The 21,963-nt window shown below is 53.8% G+C and overlaps 5 protein-coding genes across 5 annotated transcripts; 3 read left to right on the top strand and 2 right to left on the bottom strand.

Annotated features, from left to right (window-relative positions):
* Positions 1-177: 177 nt before the first annotated feature.
* On the top strand, positions 178-1,668 carry PODANS_1_23748 (uncharacterized protein; the record flags this gene model as incomplete). Its single annotated transcript, XM_001906667.1, has 1 exon — positions 178-1,668. The coding sequence occupies one exon, from the start codon at positions 178-180 to the stop codon at positions 1,666-1,668; it is 1,491 nt and encodes a 496-aa protein (XP_001906702.1).
* Positions 1,669-2,077: 409 nt separating this feature from the next.
* PODANS_1_23743 (uncharacterized protein) lies at positions 2,078-2,959 on the bottom strand (the record flags this gene model as incomplete). The annotated part of the gene is made up of 1 exon (XM_001906666.1): positions 2,078-2,959. The coding sequence occupies one exon, from the start codon at positions 2,957-2,959 to the stop codon at positions 2,078-2,080; it is 882 nt and encodes a 293-aa protein (XP_001906701.1).
* Positions 2,960-3,942: 983 nt separating this feature from the next.
* Positions 3,943-5,823, top strand: PODANS_1_23740 (uncharacterized protein; the record flags this gene model as incomplete). The annotated part of the gene is made up of 4 exons (XM_001906665.1): positions 3,943-4,141; positions 4,231-5,524; positions 5,575-5,724; positions 5,784-5,823. 4 exons carry the CDS (start codon positions 3,943-3,945, stop codon positions 5,821-5,823), a joined length of 1,683 nt encoding a protein of 560 aa, XP_001906700.1.
* A 146-nt stretch (positions 5,824-5,969) lies between these two features.
* PODANS_1_23730 (uncharacterized protein) lies at positions 5,970-9,588 on the bottom strand (the record flags this gene model as incomplete). The annotated part of the gene is made up of 3 exons (XM_001906664.1): positions 5,970-6,316; positions 6,373-9,052; positions 9,127-9,588. 3 exons carry the CDS (start codon positions 9,586-9,588, stop codon positions 5,970-5,972), a joined length of 3,489 nt encoding a protein of 1,162 aa, XP_001906699.1.
* A 1,040-nt stretch (positions 9,589-10,628) lies between these two features.
* PODANS_1_23720 (uncharacterized protein) lies at positions 10,629-16,217 on the top strand (the record flags this gene model as incomplete). Its single annotated transcript, XM_001906663.1, has 2 exons — positions 10,629-15,469; positions 15,728-16,217. 2 exons carry the CDS (start codon positions 10,629-10,631, stop codon positions 16,215-16,217), a joined length of 5,331 nt encoding a protein of 1,776 aa, XP_001906698.1.
* Positions 16,218-21,963: the final 5,746 nt, after the last annotated feature.

Raw genomic sequence — 21,963 nt, 5'->3', positions numbered from 1 at the left:
ACTCTTCAAAGATGCCTCCTGTGAAGTACTTATCGGATCAAATGACAGGCTCCCATGTGTTCCTTTTTCACCGCCAGCTTTTTAACGCGATGCTTTGAATCGTTGGACATATAACTCGCGCTTGCCCTGAAGCCAGTTCGCACCCACACATCCACTGCCGACGAAAAAGTAGCCATCATGTCGTCTTCGAAACAGCAGGAGAAGGGTTCAGCGTCTCAGCTAGTGGCAGCAAAGCCCGCTCAAGCAATCCCAGCCAAACGGACGGCGGACGATGATGAAGTGGAGTTTATATCTTGTTGTCCCGTCAAGAAGCCACGCCTGAACGACCAGCCAGCCCAAAACCCACACCTGAACGATCAAAAGCCAGACCCGGCAGTTTCTAGAATAACCAAAAACAGCTCGCAGTTACATCAAGCTTCTGCTAGCCATCGCCATGCTTCCGATCAACCTGCACCACCCAGCAGCGTCACTAGAACTACTGACACTGGGCCAGGCCCATCTCAGGATCCTAGCCCCAGAATGAGCCCCGAACAACCCAGTGCATTAATCCCAGTTCTTGAAAGCTTTGCCTTCCCTACGGATTTCCCTCCAATCAGTCGCGTACCACGCATGTCGGTGGCAGTTTCACCCAAACAGATGTCGCAGCCAATGCCATCTACAAGCCATCCAACATCGCTTTTCACCAGTTCCAGCGCTTTGTTCAATTCCACATCGTCGCCATGTTTCGAGCAAGTCCCCTGCCTCGATTTTGGGGGGATCACAATGAACAACCCGGCGTATGAGACAGGTCAGATGCTTTCACCATCAGATAACAATGCTCTCATCACTAGCAGCACACACATGTCCAGTCAGATGATCAACCAAGCAGCATTCGGACCAAACGCTATTCCCTTTGCAATGTACTCTATGGGAAGTCTTGTTCCAATGCCGCAACAAAACATGAACTTGAGCATGAACTCGAGCCCAAACCCGTGGATGAATCCGCGTCCAATGCAAAGTCAGGGTCCACCGGTATTCCGACCTCACAACCCGAAACAAGAGCAACAACCACGACACATGTTGATTCCACCGGGCTCGCAATCGACGCCAGGGCGCCCATGTTGCTCAACCTCTGTCCAAAGTCCGATTCATAATCAAAGCCCATGCAAGCCACCCGGCCTTCATTGCACGGTAGTTCAGCAAGAGCACATGCGTTGGCTTCAGCAAGCTCCTCTTCAGCCGTCCTCTCAACCGCAGACGCAAATATCACCAGGGCCCCCACCACCACCACCACCACCACCACCCCAATTGTTGAAAGCACCCACCACAGCCCCCGAAAAACAGCCACCCAACAAGACAAAATTCACCATCCCCCTCCGCAAAAAGCCGTCTCCAAACTTGCTCATCGACATTGCCGAAACGGCCGAGGAAACCTTCCCGTACGACGAGGTGGCCGCCCGCCACGGGGTGACGCCCCAAAAAGTCTTTGATACGCTCTCCGCCATTGTTCTGATTCCGCTGTTGCGCTGTCCAACTGATAAACGCCGTGCTGGAAAGCTGGCGCATGATAGAGTCAAGTTTTATACCCAGAAGAAGAATACCATGGGAAAGGAGAAGGGGGAGGTGACGAGGGTAAAAGAGGTGAGGCAGTTTTTGGAGGAGGAGAATAGACAGCAGGGGGGGAAATAGAAAAACACGGACGGTTTGCTTCTGTTAGCTTCTTTTTGGATTTTCCTTTTTTGTAGGAAACCAAGAATACGGCAAGCAGGCTACTCGCCGTAATGTTGTGAGGCCCTCAACGACCATCTGGAGCTGCATTCGGCGGGATCGGTGGCTAGAGTGAAAATTCGATACAGAATACGAGGCTGGTTCTGTTCGTTAATGGATTGCCTGGAAATATAGCTAGACGGGCGATGCAATGACGAACGAGGCAATGAATAACGAGGTAGTGGAATGCTTGGTCTGCTCGTGGTAGATGATAGGGTCTCGGGGGCCACGACGGTAGTAAGACTGCGTTTTGTGTTGGTGGTGAGCGACAGCGTCTCGGGACATGCGACGGGAGTATCCTCGACTTGAACCAAATCACTACACGCTATTGTCAAAAATCTACGAGAAAAGGTTTTGGGAGAAGAGAAAACAGCCGTACATACCTGTCAGGCTCTTTCTGAGCAGCCGCACAACCCTCACATCGGGCGTTCTTGACCTCTGCCTTTTCTTGCATTGCCTGATGTCTCAATCGTCCCTCAATAGACTTGAGGTTGCTTAGCCGTTCCTCTGTCAGTCTGATCTCGTCGGCCACGTAAACATCCCGGCTTCTGGTGATAGCATCTAGCTTTGCTAGACTGTCGTGCGAACACAGCGTTGTCTCGTTGGATTCCAGCTGCACCAGTTGCCGATCCAGCCAGATGAGCCTGGTAAGCTCGGGAGACCTTTCCATCAGCATCACTTGCTCTTCATTCAGGCGCTCAATATCCCCGTCAAGAGATTCGAGCAATTGATTCCCCGTGGCCCCGTTCCCACAACGCCCGGAGTCCCTCTTCCTTTGGAGAGAACTCTTCCTTTCTTGCATGAGCAACAGTTCCTTCATGGCCCCTTCCTCCTTCGCCCGTTCCATTTGTGCGTGGATCATCCGCATGGTTTCGGACTGTTCCTTTCGTACTCGTTCTAGTTCAGATGATAGACCGTCCAGGTCGGGGAACTCTTCCTTGAGAGCCCTGATTTCCCGGTTGGCGGAGATGATCTTTTCCCGGAGAGACACAAGCACCTCCTGCTTCGCATCGTTGCAATATGAATCCCAAGCATCCTGGAGCCTGCTGGCTCTTGAAGAGTCCACCTGGGTCTTCGCAATACAATGGCCGCATCGCTCGTCTTTTTGCCCGATGAACTGTACTTCAGGCTCGTTGCACCAAGGGTGGCACCGTTCGTGGAAGCTGACATGGAAGTGACCACAGCTCATTCTGGACTTTGTTCCCCGGCACATGGTGATGGCCTACCCGAATGTGGGGTGCCTTCGGGCCTGTTCTCTGGACGATGCGATGTGACGTCTGCGATTGGGATTTTTGTCGATGGGTCCAGTCAACAAATGTCATGGGACGAGGACGAGATCGTGGGTTTGTTCTGCAAAAAGACAGGAGGACCGAATACCATGCCCCAAATCAGCCACCGTACCTACCCAACTTGAATCAAGACGTCATGGTCATTTTGAGTTTGACCGACCCAAAGCCCACTAGGCAGCCGTCGCAGACCTGTCTGCTGTCCGGGTGCCGCCATTGCGGTGGTTAGCGCATGTACGAGAGATTTCGAATGAAATGGCATTTGAGTTTATTTTCTGTGCGATTGTTCCGCTGAAAGTGTTGAATCGGACAATCCAGTCGGACCAAATCTCGGACGGCAGTTACGGCTGTCGTTGAATACCGAATCGGAACGGGACCGGCCTTGGCACGTTCCACAGTTCAGATCCTTCGGCGACCCCCGATCGGCTTTACAGGCGACAGCAGGGTGCTTCCCGGTTGCGTTCTCCTCGTGCTGTGGAAGATATGCAAGGAAAGTGTCACGAACCGGCGAACGGCACACATCCGGGTGGTTCCCCCACGTCCTCTCCTCCAGTCGCTAAAATCTACAGATATTTTCGTTGGATCCTCCTTCCCCGTTGGGATCTGATCACCGTGGGCCGTCTTTAGAATTTGAATTACGTGCTTCAAAAAGTGACGTACTTGCCCTTCCCAACCAACCATCGTTTACTCGACCCAGCACAACATTGATCTCTGCATCCGTTGTACCATTGCTCCTTCCGTCAAAACATTCGGTCTCCCTGCAAGACACCGCCAATTGCCCCGGACTGGTTCCCCGTGATATTTCTTACAAAAAGAAAAGCATCACCAGAATGATCTTTGTGGTGGAATTCTTTTCACTCCTACTCAAACAAATCCATCGAGATCAACTGAAATAAATCACCACGGAGCGATGTCCTCCACGGGAATCGACCTTATTGCCAGCCCAGGAGACCATGATCAGGAGAAGGGGGGCTTATCATCTTCTCTCAGCAATGGTGGCACCGACGAAAAGAAAAGGGGCCCCCTTTCATCGCCGTCGCTCTCCGGGTCCCAGGTAGAAGAGCATAGCATGAGACGCCAGCTCAAGTCTCGTCACATTCAACTTATAGGTAACCATTTGCCCTAGGCAACCCCACTGCTCTTGCTTCTTTCCGTAACTAACACGCAGAGATAGGAATTGGCGGGACAATCGGCACAGCCCTCTATGTCCAGATCGGCCGTGGTCTCCTCCAAGGTGGACCCGCCTCCCTCTTCCTCGCCTTCACCATATGGTGCTCCTTCATCCTTGCCGTGACGCTCTGCATGGCCGAGATGGTGACCTACCTTCCCATTTCCTCGCCATTCATCCGACTCGCCGGCCGTTATGTCGACGAAGCCTTTGGTTTTGCCTGCGGGTGGAATTTCTTCATCTTCGAGGCCGCGCTGGTGCCGTTTGAAATTGTCGCCTGCAATGTTATTTTGCATTATTGGAAAGGCTCTGAGATTGTACCCGCTGGAGGAATCATCGCCATTATCATCTGCTTGTATGGGTTGATCAACGTGCTGGCTGTGCAGTGGTACGGAGAGGTCGAGTTTTGGGCTGCGCTGGGAAAAGTGCTGCTCATTATTGCCCTCTTGATCTTTACCGTGGTGGTAATGTGCGGTGGGAACCCGACCGGAGACAGGTTTGGGTTTCGATACTGGAGCGATCCAGGCGCCTTTGCCGAGTTGTACCACACAGGAGACTTGGGGAGATTTCTAGGATTTCTGCAGTGTTTGATCCAGGCATCGTTCACCATAGCAGGGCCGGATTATGTGAGCATGGCAGCCGGGGAGGCGGAAAACCCGAGAGTGGTGATGCCCAGGGCTTTCAATGCTGTGTTTTACCGGCTAACGACATTCTTTATGCTCGGAAGTTTGGCGGTTGGTGTTCTCGTGCCATACACTGACGAGGAGATGAAGATAGCATTCTCGACGGGTGCACCGGGCGCAGCTGCAAGCCCATATGTTATTGCGATGAACCGGCTGAACATCAGGGTGCTGCCGGATATTGTCAATGCTATGGTCCTGACGGCGGCCTTCTCGGCGGGAAACAGCTATGTCTATTGCGCCTCAAGGTCTCTTTACGGCATGGCGCTAGAGGGGAAGGCTCCAAAGATATTTACAAAGGTCACAACTAAGGGAGTGCCTCTGTACGCCGTCTTGGTAGTTTTGGGAATCTCGCTCTTGAGTTTCTTGCAGGTCTCAAACGATGCCGCAGTGGTGCTTCAATGGTTTGTGAACTTGGTCACGGCGAGCCAACTGATCAACTTTGCCTGCATGTGTGTGACGTACCTGCGGTTCTACTATGGGATGAAGGCTCAGGGGTTCAAGAGAGACGACCTGCCGTACAAGGCCATGTTGCAACCTTATGCGGCGTGGTATGCGCTGATCGGGACGTCCGTCATGACATTTGTCGGAGGGTACACGGTTTTCCTGCCCGGAAAGTGGGATGTGCCAACGTTCTTATTTTCGTAAGTCTAATTCCGGACCAAGACAAGAGTGCCCAGCTGACTGAGAACAGGTTTACAATGATTGCGGTATGTCCCATCTTGTATCTAGGATACAAGTTTGTCAACAAGACAAAACTGCATCGCTCAGATGAGATCGACTTGGTAAAGAATGTCGATGAAATTGAAGAGTACCAAAGGACATATGTTCCCAGCCCCCCAAAGTACGTATTTTTCTATATCAGTTGCGAAAGACCCTTTCTTTTTACTAACGTCACGACAGGAACGCCTTTGACAGGGTGCTGGATCGGTTGTTTGGATAGAGCGATATTGATGACAGAAGAGCAGAGAGCGACAAACCAAGTGAGAGTAATACTCCAGCAAAGTTAGTGATATATAAGTTTCTCCTGGTTTCACTTTCGATTCCAACATTACATGCTACCAGAAAAACGAAACAAAAACATTTGATTCATGTCCTGGGATTCCTCAAGAATCCAACAACGCCGCTGCAGTACCCAATCAAGTCATCCAGCCTATCTCTTTCCCGCGCTTGGTGCTCTTTCCACTCGTCCAGCGCCTTGAGAAGACAGTCGTTGGCCATCACAAGGTCGTAGTGCAGCTTCAGGAACACAGTCATCCACGCCTGTGTCAGCTCGTAGTCTCTTCTGGCGATCAGCCTGCTGGTCAAGGCCTTGATAAAGTGAAGCAACTCGTTATTTTCGTAATCGTCCTCACTGTTGCCCATGGAGAGGGACCGGAGCTCAAGATCAGCCGCCGAAGGAGGAAGAGATTTGAGGTGCTCGATAAACTCGGTGTCTGTATGCAGGGTCAGCCATCTTGTTATCCAATCATCACAACGGCGGGAAACTTACAATCGCCCTTTTCCCCGCAGGCAGTCAGCTTGCTGGAGAAAGCCTGCTCTTGCCTCGTAGCATCTAGCTGCGTTATCCTCGATACAACCTCCTTGCCCTCCTTGTCGTCTTCAATAGGAGGTAATAGCGAGTTCGATCCGCCAACAGATGGCAAGAAGAATGGTGCCTTTTCGGGCGCCTTGGGGGCCTCCTTTGGCTTGTTTCTTTGCTTGATCAAGTCGATATGCAGAAGGGTTTGCCATCTGCTCTTGGGGACCAGAGACAAGGTCATCATGTCGGAGGAGAGCTGGTCAATTACTGGCGCAGTTACGCCATCATCGGCTGGTTCCGAGGCATCATCCTCAAAGGCAGCGTCAATGAGACCTTCGCCACCTTCACCGGATGCCGTCGGCAGAGAGCCGGCCGCCTCGCCAATCTCGGCGTCCGAGATTTGCCGGGTTGGGACGTGCTTGAAGAGCGTTCTGTTAGTCCAGAGTTGAACACCAAGGCTGCCTTCACACGAGCCGGCTAGGAACTCGCCCGTGTTGGAGAAGGCGAGGGCGGTGCAGGGAGTTTCCGTGCGGAATGCGTCGATAAGATGGCTTGTGGGCAAATCCCAGATGCGAATGATGCAGTCTTGAGAGGCAGCAATGATCCACCTGCCGTCATTGGAGAAGCAAAAGTCGTTGATGTCTCCCCGGCAGCCCCAGAATTCTCTGATCGTTTGCTTGGTTCCAATATCGACAACCCGGATGGAGTGGTCGTCACAGGCAAACGCGATAAGGTCATTGCCTGGATGATAGCGGCAGGTCACTATCTTGGTCATGGGCGCCCAGTTGATTTCGTCGATCAAGTTGCCGGTGGAAAAGTCCCAGAACTTGATCTTACCGTCGAGCGAGCACGAGGTAATGGTTGTGTTGAGAGAGTCAACAACAAGACCTGTTACCGCCGCTGTGTGCTTGCCAGTGCCCGGCGGGAAGCTCTGGGCTGATCGTGCCTGAAGCTCGTTGACCTTGTCCAGCGCTCTCAGCTGCATCATCTTGATCTGCCTCAATTGGGCCGGTGTCAACCTGGAAGGGAAACGTTGCTTGTGCCGACCTGACTGAAGGTTATAAGTGTCGATACTGCCTCCCTCCGACCCGACCACAGCGAAAGTGCCACATGAACTGATGGCCACAGTGGAAACATTCATGCCGTCGCCAGTCTTGAATGCCCAACGACCAGCTCTCTTTCGTCCCCAAAACCATGTGCGAGCCCACGGGTCGTTCTTGTGAGCGGTAACGACACTCTCCCAGCCCGTCATTCCGCTGAGCTCGGCATTAGAGTATTTTGTGCTGTTGGCCTTGTCCCAAATGACCTGCTTTCCGGGCATAGCACCAATACCACCATCGCGGTTTAGTGAAGATGCGATGCATGTGATTTCCGGGGCCTTTAGATCCTCCAAGGTTGTGCTTGGGCCTTGAATTAAAGACCCACCAGCAAGAATACCGGCTTTCTTTGCCTTCTTCCGAATGGCACCTTGTGATAGTTCGGTACTCTGACCATCTCTTCGCAAACTCCATCCCCAGAGACTCCTATCGTGCCCACCGCTCATAAGCCACTTGTTTCCAGCCTCTGCGCCATCGAAATCAGACGGCAAGAATTGCAGGCAGCTGACAGGCGCCGCATGTCCACTTCGCTGGTGCAAAATGCGAGGTACTGGCGAGAATGGTGTCTCGTCAAAGATCCAAGACTTGAGAGAGTTGTCGAGACCGCTTGTGATGATTACGGGCTGACCGGGAAGAAACTCGATTTTGCTGATACCGCCACCAACGGCCTTGTTGCGTGATGGGGGGTTGTGGGCGCTGCGCAAAACACCCATCGATCTTCCACCCTTGTTGAGATCCCAGAAAGTCACATCCCCACTAAAACCAGTTGCTGTAGCCATAACACCATCCTTCCGGCCATCCTCCCCGGCACCCTGACCATCAGTCCGGAATGAGATGCAGGTAACGGGAGCATCTTCACTGCCAGCCTGGATCTGCAACACTTTCTTGTCCGTGAGAACGTTTTGAATGACCAGAGAACCCCCAGAGTACGAGATGGTGAGCAACGACAGAGCGGGCGAGGGTTGCAGACAAGTCACGGACCCGCTGTTGGGTGCGGGCGGCAGGATCGTGTATACGAGCTTGCCGGTACTGACGTTCCAAATTTCAACCCAACCATCCTTCCGGCCGACAAAGATCTTGTTCAAGAAGGTTGGCATGTTGCAGACGCCGCCCGTAATTTCATTGTCGCCCCTCTTAGCCGCCGCAGTAAAGAGAGTAGTGTAGTGTTCCAGTGTAGCCGACTTGAAGACCTCTATCCTCGTGACACAGCATGCGATAATCCACGAGCCAAAAATGACAATCTGTTTGATGGGTTGATCGAGGCCGATAGGGAGCTGAAGCTCAGCAGCCTTCTTGCCGCGCTGGAAGGCCCATAATCCTTGAGATTCACCCTTGCTCGGGTTTCCCCAAGCAGCATATACCTTTTCCTTCCAAGCACAGGTGGCGGTTATATCGGCGGGAGTCTGAGGGCGGGTGACGAACACAAGATTGAGACCGCGCTTGAGATCGTATGTTTGAAGGGCACGGCCGACAGAAGTCGTGATCTGGAAGGTGGTTTTGCCAAGGGGAATCGTGGCAAAGGGAACGTTTGTTGGTGAAACTAAACCAATGGTCTACAGGACTCAGGACTGTCAGAATTGTTTCCATCTCGAATTTGCATAGTTTTCTGTGGTTGGGTAATGCGTACCCGGAAAGGCGCAAAAATGGCCGAGCCGCTCCTCTTTGAAGATGGCTGCGCTTGCACGATCGCATCGCGCTTTTGCCGCTTCGTCGAAGGGTGGTCGATCTCTGAGTGAGGCATGGTTGTCGCGTTGCAGCTCGCGAGGAGCTTTCTATCACAAAAAACCACTGTATACGCTGCCAATGGCCTTTGTCGCGAGTAAAATATTGGTGATGGAAGTTTTCTTACAGCAGCAGCCTCGCTGAACCAAGCCCGTCCAGAAATTTTCAGCCACACATGGGAAAGGGGACTTGGACCCCACCCAAACTTTTTCGATCGGCCCCACAACCACCGAACACCGACCCCAGGCCGGGTCGAGGGTGCCGAAGACATATGCCAAGACACACCGCCGGCCGGCAGGCACCCCCGCTCCGGATTAACACACGAACATGGCAGTTTTTCGACGCCATAATCGAGAATCTGAACCATGACAGGGGCTTCATGCAAGCCAGCCGAAAGCTTCTTCACCGCCTGTTTTCCTAGGACAAGCCAAACCGCTTGGCCTATGGGAGCTCGACATGACACCAGAGTAGCGGATGACAACCAAAGCGGGTCACGCGAGCACTTACCCGTTACGCACAGCACTCAATATGACACCTTGTGGCCACAGATCGCAAAACTGAGGCATTGGCGATGCAAACTGCTAAAGACTGTGGGAGGAATCACTTGCAGATGGAACATGAGAATACCCCTCAGGGTTGAGACAGCATGTCCCATCAATGCAAACGGAAACAGAGACAAGATTAGAGACAGATGCCCCACCATCCCAATGACACATGTTGGCTCGTGCTCTGCGGGCCAGGGCGTCATCATGCTTTGTGTGCCCCTCCCAGGTTTCCAAACTGCCCCGCCAGGGAAAAAATAGCCCTGGTTGGCAGCAGTGCAACCACGATTCGGGAACCGGGTTGGCCCATCCAGAGAGCCCAGTCGTGGCAGTCTGGCCATCAGCTTCGTGCCCTTCTCTCGGCCCCTTCCATTCGCATTGGCCATTCGCCATTGAAGAGAATCTACGGATGCCACTGCTTGGCTGGGCCACTACTGCCCCAGACTCTTTCATTTTCACGTGGAACAGACGGCACCCCAGAGCGGAATCGGATTGCGGCAGGGACTGGCACAAAACAAAAGTGTTTGGCGTTCTTGTTTTTCGTTCTGCTTCTGTTTTGTTTCTTCCTATTGCTTGGTAGAAAATCAGCTCTAGACCGTTTATTGCCACATCTTGTCAGTATCGATTGACCATTCTTGTACCATAAAAAATCCCCGTCGTGTCAGTCTTATCTGACTGGTAGCATTTCGGTATCGAGCATTTCCAGACCGTCCACAAACACGTCTCTTTGAGCCTCCCATCCCCCTGAAGCCTCTCGTTCTTTTGTTCCCTTCCAGGAACCAGCAAGCCACACACCGAGAGTGCCGTGCCAACCCAAAGGAAGAAGCTCGAACTCGTTCCGGTGCCCGCATTTTCTGTCCTAGCCATGGACACAAACTCTGACAAGTCGAAGCTTGACGAAGCAGGCCTATCATCGGTGGAATCCACAGAGCCGGTGAACGGATACTTTGCGCCACAAGAAAAGGGAAAAGAGCAAGGACAGGCAGAGCCAGCTGCAAACTCAACGTCGCCAGCAGTCACACCGGCAGGCGCGCCGCCACCAGCACCAGTCTCGCCGGTGAGAACTAGAACGCACCGAACCAGCTTCCATATGCGCAACCTCTCCTCGTCTTCTCTCGCCAGTCTTACCAACCGCAAGAGCAAGCAGGCCGATCCTGGAACAACTCTCGCGGAGGCCCACGTTGACCGCACGAATCTCTCCATGCCCCCACCTTCCACGGCTATTACTCACCAAGCGTTGAAAGCCCATCTGCCAGCCCAAGGTCATCCTGTCCGTCGAGACTCGTCCCATTCCGACGCCTGGAGCGAAGACGCCACCAGCCTCCGCCGTGTCCCAACCAATCCCTCCGAGCAACCTTATTCCCCTCGAGATTTTGCAGATTCTTCTTCGGCAACCGCCATTGAAGAATCCGAGACCCCTCGCCTGTTGCCCAGCACTCAGAGCGAGACAGGCCTGTATCGCCACAACCAACTACCAGAACCCGCCTACCGCAGCGCCCGCTCTTCCTTTTCCGAGGCCGGCGCAAGCGTCAGCAACCGCGTGAGCATTGGGTCGATTTATAGTCTTGCCTCTGCTCGCGGAGTCATCAGCTCAGCTGCTTCTGCCAACGGAAGCGACAACAATAGCATCTCTGGCGTCCCTGGCCATCGGTCAGTGTCTGGCATCATGGCTACCAATAAGGCGGCCCAGCCTGAAGCGACCATGTCGAACGTCACAGTTACCACGGGAAGTCAGGGATCCCATCAGGGTGCCCTTCAGCTTGCTCCTCGGGAGGCGAGAGGTCAAACTGTTGGTGATATAGGGAAGACGACTGGTCAGCAATCTCAAGCAAGTGGCGATACGCAGCAGAAAACAGGAACAACCCCTACTCCTCGTCCTCAACCTACTCGATCGCGAAGCCGGGCCAAGCGCAGGTTCAGCGGTAGTACCGCGGCCAGCAGCCACAGCCCTAGCGGAGACCGTGTCGTTTCCCATCATCACCACCGCGGAGAGAAGGAAGAACCTAGGCCCGCTCCCTGGGGCGTCATCGGCGTCTGCGCGCTGGACGTGAAAGCCCGGAGCAAGCCTAGTAGAAATATCTTGAACCGCCTGATTCAGAACCGCGAATTCGACGTCTGTGTATTTGGGGACAAGGTTATTCTTGACGAGTCCATTGAGAACTGGCCCATCTGCGATTACCTGATCTCATTCTACTCGGACGGCTTCCCGCTTGACAAGGCCATCGCGTATGTCAAGGCCAGAAAACCTTTCTGTGTCAACGATGTGCCTATGCAAAAGATTCTTTGGGACAGAAGGCTGTGCTTGAGACTGTTGGATAGAATCAATGTCCCCACTCCCCAAAGAATTGAAGTCAACCGTGATGGCGGCCCCCGACTTCTTACACCTGACGTGTGTAAGCACATCAAGGACATTAGTGGGATTGTCTTCGAGCCCACGGATCCTGACCCGGAGGCCGCCAGAGCAGCTGCTCCCCGCAAGGTTGAGCTGCTGGATGGTGGTGACATCCTGTCCGTTGACGGAACCTTGATCAAGAAGCCATTTGTTGAGAAGCCAACCAGCGGTGAGGACCACAACATCATCATCTATTTCCCTTCTTCCGCAGGCGGCGGCGCAAGGAAGCTTTTCCGGAAGATTGGCAACAAGAGCAGCGAGTATGTCGAGGGACTATCGGTCCCGAGGTGCATCACCCATCCCGAGGAGAGTTTCATCTATGAACGCTTTATGCAAGTTGACAATGCTGAAGATGTAAAAGCTTACACGGTTGGGCCAACATACTGCCACGCAGAGACGAGAAAATCGCCAGTGGTGGACGGCGTGGTGAGGCGTAACACGCACGGAAAAGAGGTCCGGTACGTCACAGGGTTGAGCGCCGAGGAAAAGGAGATCGCCAGCAAGATCAGTACCACGTTTGGTCAGCGCGTTTGCGGTTTCGACTTTTTGCGCGCCGGCGGGAAGAGCTACGTAATCGACGTCAACGGTTGGAGTTTCGTCAAGGATAATGATGATTACTACGATCACTGCGCCAACATTCTCAAGGAGATTTTCATCAAAGAGAAGCTTCGCAAAGAGGGACTCACCCCTCCCATTCCATCGCCTGCGATCTCCGACGTGGACCCTATGGCGGCCAGCATGGCGGTTCGTGCGGCGTACGCGAATAAGGAGAGGGAGTTGGTCGCCCATGTGGCTGCCCAGCAGGCGCAAAGCAGGGCAAGTATGGACAAGCCAGCTGTGGCCAGGGAGGTGCCAGGTGAGGTGGTTAGCAGCCAGACAATCACGATCAAGGGAGACTCGAAATACGGGAGCATACCTGCTAGTCCCTTGGCCAGTCAGTTCTCGTCTTCGGTGGCTGACAGTGTACCTTCTACTGCCCCCTCGACTGTTTCTGCGGCGCCTTCTGTCATGCAGGTTGACACGCCGACAACCGTTACCGCCGTCCAAGATGACCAAGAACCTCCTCCTCCACCCCCCCCCAAACCGAGTTGGAAGCTCAAGGGTGTCGTGTCCGTCATTCGTCACGCGGACCGAACGCCAAAGCAAAAGTACAAGTTCACTTTCCACACTGCGCCGTTCATTGAGCTTCTCAAAGGCCATCAAGAAGAGGTTCTTCTCATCGGCGAGCCTGCCCTTGCCAGTGTCCTCGATGCCGTGGATGTGGCAATGAGGGAGGGTGTTGAAGACCGCAACAAGCTCAAAGCTCTCCGCAACGTGCTCATCAAGAAGGGCAGCTGGGCCGGCACCAAGGTTCAGATTAAACCCATGTTCAGGAAGAAGCCAGAGGACAAGGAGAAGAAGAAGGACAAGAAGAGCGACACTTCGGCTGAAGATGACGGCAAGACTGAGAACAAGAACGAAATCGACACGATGAAAGAGGAGGACCACCCACTTCAGACCGAGACCGAGGGCGAAGGTGACAAGGCCGACAGCGATGCGTACAAGACCCGGAGGTCGCCTAAGCGCCATGATTCTCTGTCAGGCGTCACGATGTCCAAGTTCACCGCCGCGGAAGAAAGCCTTGTTCTCGACAAACTCCAGCTCATTGTCAAATGGGGCGGCGAGCCCACGCACTCTGCTCGCTACCAAGCGCAGGAGCTCGGCGAAAGCATGCGCAGTGACTTGGGTCTCATGAACCGCGAGGTTCTCGATGAGGTTCATGTCTTCAGCTCCTCGGAGCGTCGCGTCGTGACTTCGGCTCAGATCTGGGCGGCCAGCTTCCTCAACAAGAAGGATGTGCCCGAGGATTTTATCACCATTCGTAAGGATCTTTTGGATGATTCCAACGCGGCCAAGGACGAGATGGACAAGGTGAAGAAGAAGCTTAAGGGGCTTCTTCGGAAGGGCAACGAGAGGCCGCCTCAGTTCGCTTGGCCAGACAACATGCCTGAGCCGGCCGAGGTGCAGACGAGGGTGGTGCAGCTGATGAACTTCCATCGCAAGGTCATGCAGCACAACTACGCGAAGCTGTATAGTGGTGCAGTGAACTCGCTGAACGCCATCAACAACCCCTCTTCTGGTGATAAGGGCGCCGCCGATGGGAACTCCACCTCTGGTGTGTCAATCTCGTCGCTTGCGTCGGTTGGTTCCTTGTCGCAGGCTAATGCGGTGACGGGCATCCAGGCGAGGTGGTGCTGCGGTGAGGATGCGGAGCTGTTCAAAGAGCGCTGGGAGAAACTCTTCGCCGAGTTCTGCGATGGCGAGAAGGTTGATCCGAGCAAGATCTCGGAGCTCTATGATACCATGAAGTTTGATGCCCTCCACAATCGCCAGTTCCTCGAGTGGGTGTTTGCGCCACCAAAGAACATGCTTGAAGATGAGTACAAGACCAATTTCGGAAAAGGTCCGTCGCCAGCGGCATCTTCGTCGTCGTCGTCGTCCAACGGGAAGACGTCAACCGCGTCGGCAACGGCATCCAGCTCTGTGCCGGCGATCGCCAGCGGAAAGGATTCGGAGGATAGTGTTCGAACGGCACCTCTGCCAGAGGAGACTAAAACAGAGAGGTCAGCTTCGAGTCTTAGTGAGAAGATTGAGAAGGAGGGCCACAAGGCTGTGAAGCGGATCTTCCGTAGGAGGTCGTTCCTCAACGGCCTGCGACCCTCGAGCAATGTCGACGCTGAGCTTCCAGAGAGGTACTTTCACCTTCACCGCGGCAACAGCCAGACAAAGGCCAAAACCGACGCCCGATTCGAGCCCCTTCGGGAGCTGTACCAGCTGGCCAAGGTTCTCTTCGATTTCATCTGCCCGCAGGAATACGGCATCTCGGACAGCGAGAAGCTTGAGATCGGTCTTCTGACCTCGCTCCCCTTGCTCAAGGAAATCGTCCAGGACCTCGAGGACATGCAGGCGTCCGAGGAGGCCAAGTCGTTCATCTACTTCACAAAGGAATCTCACATATACACGCTGCTCAACTGCATTCTGGAGGGCGGCCTCGAGACTAAGATCAAGCGGGCCACGATCCCGGAACTGGACTACCTGTCGCAGATCTCCTTTGAACTGTACGAGATGCCGGCCAACCCGCCCATTGATGCCGAGGGCACGCCCGTGTTCAACTACAGCATCAAGATTACCATTAGCCCCGGCTGTCATGTGTTCGACCCGCTGGATGTGCAGCTCGACAGCAAACACTGCATTGGGTGCGCGCCCAGGAGAAGCCTGACGGCTCATGCCGACTGGATGTTTGTTATTGAGACGTTGAGGGCAAAGTTCCATCAGTAAGTTCCTATTTTTTGCTTTCTTTGTCATTCTGTTTGTTGGGCTTTGGATGCTCTTCCTTTGCTCCGCATCTCCCATCCCCCCGTTAGCCCCTTCGCATCATGTCATGCCATGCCGGACCTGTATCAGAGGGCCGGTAGGTCAACCCAAACAGGACCAACCTTTGGTTCCTTGGTTTTGGTGATCTCGTTGGTCACGTTGGACATATATCAGAGGCTTATATTTGTGGATTTGCTAACGCGTGCTTGTCCATTCAGAGTCAAATTGCCCAAGACCTTTTTGGCCGTCAACCTATCGGATGCCTTTACGTTCCAAGAGAAGCAGCACAACGGTGACGAGAACGTAGCTACTCCTGGTCCAACCGGTGGAGCTGAAGGTGGCGAGAAGGAAGGCCTGGAGATGAAGACGGTTGAGCATGCCGCCGCCACCACTACTGGTCCTCTTGATAATACAGCTGAAACCACGGGGGACGCTGCTGCCGCTTCCGAAAGCACCACCCTCACCACTGCTGCTACCACTGATGAGGTGGAGACTGCCACGCCGACGAATGAATCTGTCGCTACTGTCGTCGCCACCCCAAAGGCGGGCGAGATCAAGGAAGGACAAGCCGAAGAAGCGGCGGAAGAGGGTGCGGATGCGTCTACACCTGTACCCACACCTGTGGCCGCCGCCGCTGCTAGTAACATGACCGCTACCCTCGAGACAAGCGACCCAAAGCCGGAAGCTGCTGCTGACGACAAGCTGTAAACTACCGCGCCGCACGGGTAGGGGACGGGGCGGGTGGGGAAGAAAGGACAGGATAGGGGGAAGCTTGTTGTCTCGACTGATGTACATCATGATGTGCGTGGGTTGGGGGTGTGGATTGGTCTGGATCGCATCCTCAGCCCGCTCGTCTTTTTCATCGCGCCCCTGGATCGGAAGTCGTTGCCTGTCAAGTAACCTGTTGTCGTTCAGTGGGCCGGCCCGAATCACCCAACACCGCACAGATTCAGTCACTCGTCATTCTCACACCCCCCTCCACTAGGCAGGCGGTCCCAGCAAAGAGAAAACTGTCACTTAACGGCCCGGGAGTTATATCTGAAGCGAACTAGACCGGGGTGTGGGTGCACTAGGTTGATCGATCACAAAAGTCACACCAACTTGGCACGCTTTTACTAGGTTCATGCTCTACGGAACGAATAACGGTGAAAGTGTGTGTGTGTGTGTGCGTGTGTGTGTGATGTGTGTGATGTCAACCATGGTGGCTTGCCTTCTTGTCTTGCCTTCTTGTTTTCCTGGTTGAGAGTGGGGATTTTGGTGTATGTAAATACGAAGCAAGTGGAGGATGGTGGTGACGAGTCCCGAAGTTCCGCCTAAAGAGGGCCGTTTAGCGTGTTTTTTCTTTCCTTCCTTTTTTTTTCTTTTTTCTTGCGCACAAGCGTCTTCGAAGATCCTTCAGCTTTCCATTGTTGTTAGCCTTGTCAGGGATAAAGTAGTAACAGCTGAGCCTAAGCCGGGGTGGGAAAGGCTTGGGAAACCAGGAGAGCGTTAATGTCTCGATTAGGCAATCTGGCATTGCCTCTTGGGCTCTGGGAATGGAGACGGACGGGTGTATGTGTTGCAAAAAGGATCGGTTGCGTAGGGAACCACACCGGCCGGTGCATTCATGAGATAGGAGGTCAACTGAGTAAGCGGCGTCTTTTTCTCTGCTCGATGTGAACCTCCAATGCAAAGACGCACGACAAAGCGTCTTTGGTTGCGTTTGCTTGGACGTCGTGCAAGGGGAGGGTGGTGTTTACTTTTTCGAGGACTATAGGTATGGTCAGGCCGGGAAGGCCGGCCGAGGGTGGAAAAGAGCCAAAGAGAGGAAAGATGAAAAGGCGGCACCCATGGTTCAAGAAACAACGGATCCGGAGTTTTGCTGGTTTACAACTGGAGGAGTGGATTCAGAGACAACGACCCCAGCCTGCTTGGGAGAGATTGTACTATCTGGGGGAAGGGCATGGAGGAATTGCTGGGAATGGGGTTGGGGGGGGTTGGGGGGGGTTGGGGGGGGGCTATAGAGAAAGAAAGAAAGAAAGAATAAAAAGGATAAACAGGGTTAGACATGTCGTGTGTTGCTGCTCTTTTGGGCGCTGTGCTGTTAGATCGTGAAACCTGGTGTCATCATTCCCACTTGGGGTGTTCAAAAGACCACGGACGAGTCCCGGCAAGCCAGACCAGGTCCGCCCGGTTTTACGAGTTCATACCCAGCATTAGCCTTCCCATTCGGTCGAGTGACAACAAAAGATTACAAAGTGATCGGTCACAAACTGGAACATCATACACACAGACATACATCCAACTAAACTTTGTGGCTTTTTGGGCAGAGCTTGGTTCCGGTTTCGCGGGAGCTGTGAGAGGGCGGGACGGGCCAGCGCCAACAATTCCAGCCAGGATTGGCGCGCCTCTGAACGGGAGCTCTCCTGTACCTTCGTGCCCTGTGCGAGATGGTGTTTCTGAAAGGTTTACGTCTGTTTGTGTGCAAGATGTGTCGAGGTCTGGCAACTGGTGGGAGATGGCGAAAAGCTTTTTCCATGTCTTTCTTCCCTTTGTGGAATATTCGGCGCACGGAGGTCAGGTCCGAGGCCAAGCGAGTTGTGTTGGAAGATCACAGAGAGTGCGGTGTACACACGGTTTTTTTTGGTTTTTTTGGTTTTTTTTTGGCTATCCAGACGTCGTCGCACATATCATGTACGGTTGCTCTGTGATTCCGGGATTTGATGAGCACGAGCTGAGATTACCTAGCTGACAGCGGCTCAGTCTTTTCACGGCAACCCACGCCGCATCGCCCGGCGAGTGGTGAAGGTTACATCTGACGACCGACCGGTATGTCGGCTCATCGAGCTGCCTGCCCGCTCGAATAGCGTGGTAGCAAAGAACCAGGCCCACCGGTTTCACTTCGGGTGTCCTGCAATCGACATCACAGCTTGTGCGTCAAAGTACTTTGGTCGAGTCGAGGCTGGAATCAGCGGAATAAGAACAGCTCTGCCCGGTGCCATCCATGCGATTTGTCATTCCCGTGCAACATATTTTCCAAGTGAAGCGTGACATGGTCCATGATTAACCGGATCTGATCGGACAAGTGGATGTCCAAAAATCTTGTGTAGGAAGCCAGCTGACGAGGGTGTGGAGAGGAGGGGCAGGAACGGCGAGGGGGTCTTGAACATGATCTGCTCGGGTTTTGTCACAACTTATGCGCGCAATCCCACTTCCGTCATTCATCCAGTCTCTGGGGAGTGGGAAGAAGAGAGAACTGTACGGAGTATGGCGGGAAAGACCTCTCGGCAAATGCTGGCTACCATCTGGGCCCGGTCTGGTTAGAGCTGCAGAAAGACGTTAAGATTCTGCAACCTCTTGGCTACTCGGAAGCGAACGCAACCTTGAACCGTCGAGTCTATCCCATACCTAGGTAGATGGTAGGGTCGCGTAGATTAACTGGTATCGCTTTCAGCAGTCCCTCCTCCAGCTGGAGATTACCTGACAATGGCTTGATGGGAATGACGATATTCAGAAACGATTCGAGCGTCTCCAAAGTGTCCCCTGATGAAGTGGTGGGTTTGGACAAACGTCAGTGCGCATCCGGTTGCCGGCAACACGATGCGGTTGCGATGCCATGACGCCCCGCAAACATGTGTTTTGTCCATCTATTCTGCTGTTATTTGACCGGTCTGCTTCTCCGAACCATGCTGCGAATGTATTACATGATACCACATGATACCACACGGTAGCTAGCTGAGGTTCGGGGTCGATCGGCTTTTGGTTTCTTCAAAGGTTTATGGTTCACCGAGAGCTTCTGAGGCGTCTGATGTTGCCGGTCTGCGGAGGCTGATTGTAGCTTGAGATCGAGTGATACCCGCTGGATGCAGATCGCCAGAGTGCCCACTCGCATGAAACCAGTTTGTGTGTTGAGCAAACCGACCGTCGACAGATTTCTGCGGCTCAGATATGCTTCCTCATACTGCTTTGTATTATTGGCGGCCTGGAAGGGGAACCGCAGACGAACGAAAGAGCGAAGAAATTGAGCATCAGCGGCCGATACTCTCTCACCGTCCTTGTCCGGTACTCCGTTGTCAGTTTACCATCAAAGACACAGCAGAGTTCCTACTTGGCGCATCCTGGCCGTGGAGTTTGATATCGTGAGGTTGACCGACGGGCGCATAGACCAAGCTGCTGCATGAGGGTCCCTGGAACTGGTCGCATGTGTCTGAAGTCAGCAGAGCGGCAAGACTGGTGCCAATTGGTCAGAGGAGGGCCGCCTTTTGGGCTGCAGCGCGCGGGATGATCTTTCTTGCATGAGGGAAACGCAAGGCCAACGGGAGACCAGGTTCTCGACAGACACCATGTCGCCGGCGCGCTTCGATGAAGCCATCACGCCCTGCCATGTGTGTTGTTGTCTGTTGTCTGTTGTCTCGGAGATGAGGGTAGTTCCACGGCGAATCTAGTGAGTGCTCTAGGATCTTGCTGCACGGTGCCATGTGAAGCAACCACAAACCCCGCTGAGCCTTCCAGGTTGGAGGCTAGCTAGCTCGGCACTACTCCGTCGCTCACAGCGCTAGAAGGCCACCAGAAAATTCCTCCCCGGGGGGCCCTGACCCTGACCCTGACCGTCCGGTGGGCCGGCTTCAGGCTGCGCATCACCAAGTCACAGGGCTGTGGAAGCTCGCTGACAGGCTTCCATCAACGTTCAGCATGAAATGATGGTCTGACACTCCACCAAGTCGGGACTGGTGAAGCATTCACGAAAATCAGCGCTGCATACCGAGATCGCCCCTAGCGTAGAGGCTTGGACAGTTCGTCTGATCTAGCGGACGGCATCAGTCCGTCGAACTGTGGGTAGCCAAGGCAGCTTGCATCCCGATTTCGTGAGGCCGCATACGTCCGGTAGGATATCAAATTTCAGGATCGGATTCCGACTTCCCCGTTCGATTGAATGTCGCTGATGTATCGGATGTTGAGGCTGCGGCGCGAGGAACCCCCCGTTCTCTAAAGGGCGAAAGGGCCAAGATAACCAACCGGGAGACTCTGCGGGGGCCGCTGACACAACATCCGCGGGGTGATGCGATGTCAGGATGGCGGCAAGCGGTGAGCATTCATGTGTTGTGAAACCAATACTTTGACGGCTGCTGTGATGTTGAAAGTCGTAGGTAAGAGGAGAGACGTCACAACGTGGAGTTCGCTCCAGGTTCCCAAACGAGCCTCATCAGGCCCTGTCAAACTTCGATACGCGGTGAAAAGCTCGAGATCGACATCATTTCGGTGCCTTGTCTCGTTGTTCTTGAGCATCAACCGGCATCCTTCTCGTTCATGCCCGGGCCACATGTAGCACCGCGCATGCTGATGAAGGAGGGCAGAAACCACATACTATTACCCGTCGTCATCAAGCTCCGGTATCGTATAATCGTCTCCGCCTCAGACTCGTACTCCTTCGGTTTGGAGCCTGTCTTCCCCGACACACATGCAAGGTACCCGCAGGACAGCGTTTGGCGCTCTCTTTCATTTGTCCCACGCGATAGCATGACATCGGTAAGATCGAGTCCCTCAAAGGCTTCAGGTCTACTTCTCGATGCCTCGCATGCAACGAAGCACCAAGCAGCCTAGTGAGGCACGATGGCTGCCCGTTGACAGGTCTCTCCCAAAAACATCATCTCTCTGGATCTAGAGTTGTTTTTCCATTTTATTGGGAAACCGCAGGCAGGAAACAGGAAGAACCAAGGTTTACGGCTAAACCCTTCGATAGATGAGTCTGATATACCCCTCTAGGTCAGAGCTCGCCAGAAAGAGATGCGTCCTCCTACGGTCGTGCGTGCTAGGGAGCCATAACAGGAAACCCACCCAGTGACAGGGGACATCCTGGTTATCGATTGCCATCTTCTTTTGGCCGTGGCGCTTCTGCGTCCGCAAGACGCCAGGAAGCCGTCGAACGGTGGAGAGTGTTGAGTGTGAGAGAGATTCGCTTGGTACCCTTGGTTGGCTCCGCACCGCCTGTCACGCTCTTGGGTAACATGGGTCCTTCAACCCAGAGGAGCGGCGTGTGTGAGTTGATACCCGCCCTTAGGTGCGATCGCTCTACCACCCACTCTACACACCCCTCGTCGTTGCGAGTGCCAATCACACTGGGTACTGTACACCCATCCACGGACACTCAGATGCCATACTTGCATCGTATCACCCTGTTCCCTGTCATTGCCTGCCCATCAGCAGTTTTTTCTGCCCATCTACTATCCATCATGTCCGGCTCGGTTGGCAAGGTCCTGCTGCCGCGGTCCACTTACACGTCAAAGCAGCCCCCCGCGAACCAGTCTAGGGTTCCCCCCAAGACTAGGTAGGTAGGTAGAGAGATCACAGACCACGTAAGGGTAGGGGGTGTAGTAGAGTCGACCGAGAAAATCTGTCGAGCGTATGTCTCTTAGTCTCCTTACGAACAGGGACGACATTTTCGTAGCCCACTCGCTCTCATCCTGAATCTCTCCCC

This window comes from Podospora anserina, chromosome 1 (genome assembly GCF_000226545.1).
Source record: "Podospora anserina S mat+ genomic DNA chromosome 1, supercontig 6".
Lineage (NCBI taxonomy): Eukaryota > Fungi > Ascomycota > Sordariomycetes > Sordariales > Podosporaceae > Podospora > Podospora anserina.
The sequence above is the reverse complement of the archived record's forward strand: the minus strand, read 5'-3'. Positions and strand labels throughout refer to the sequence as shown.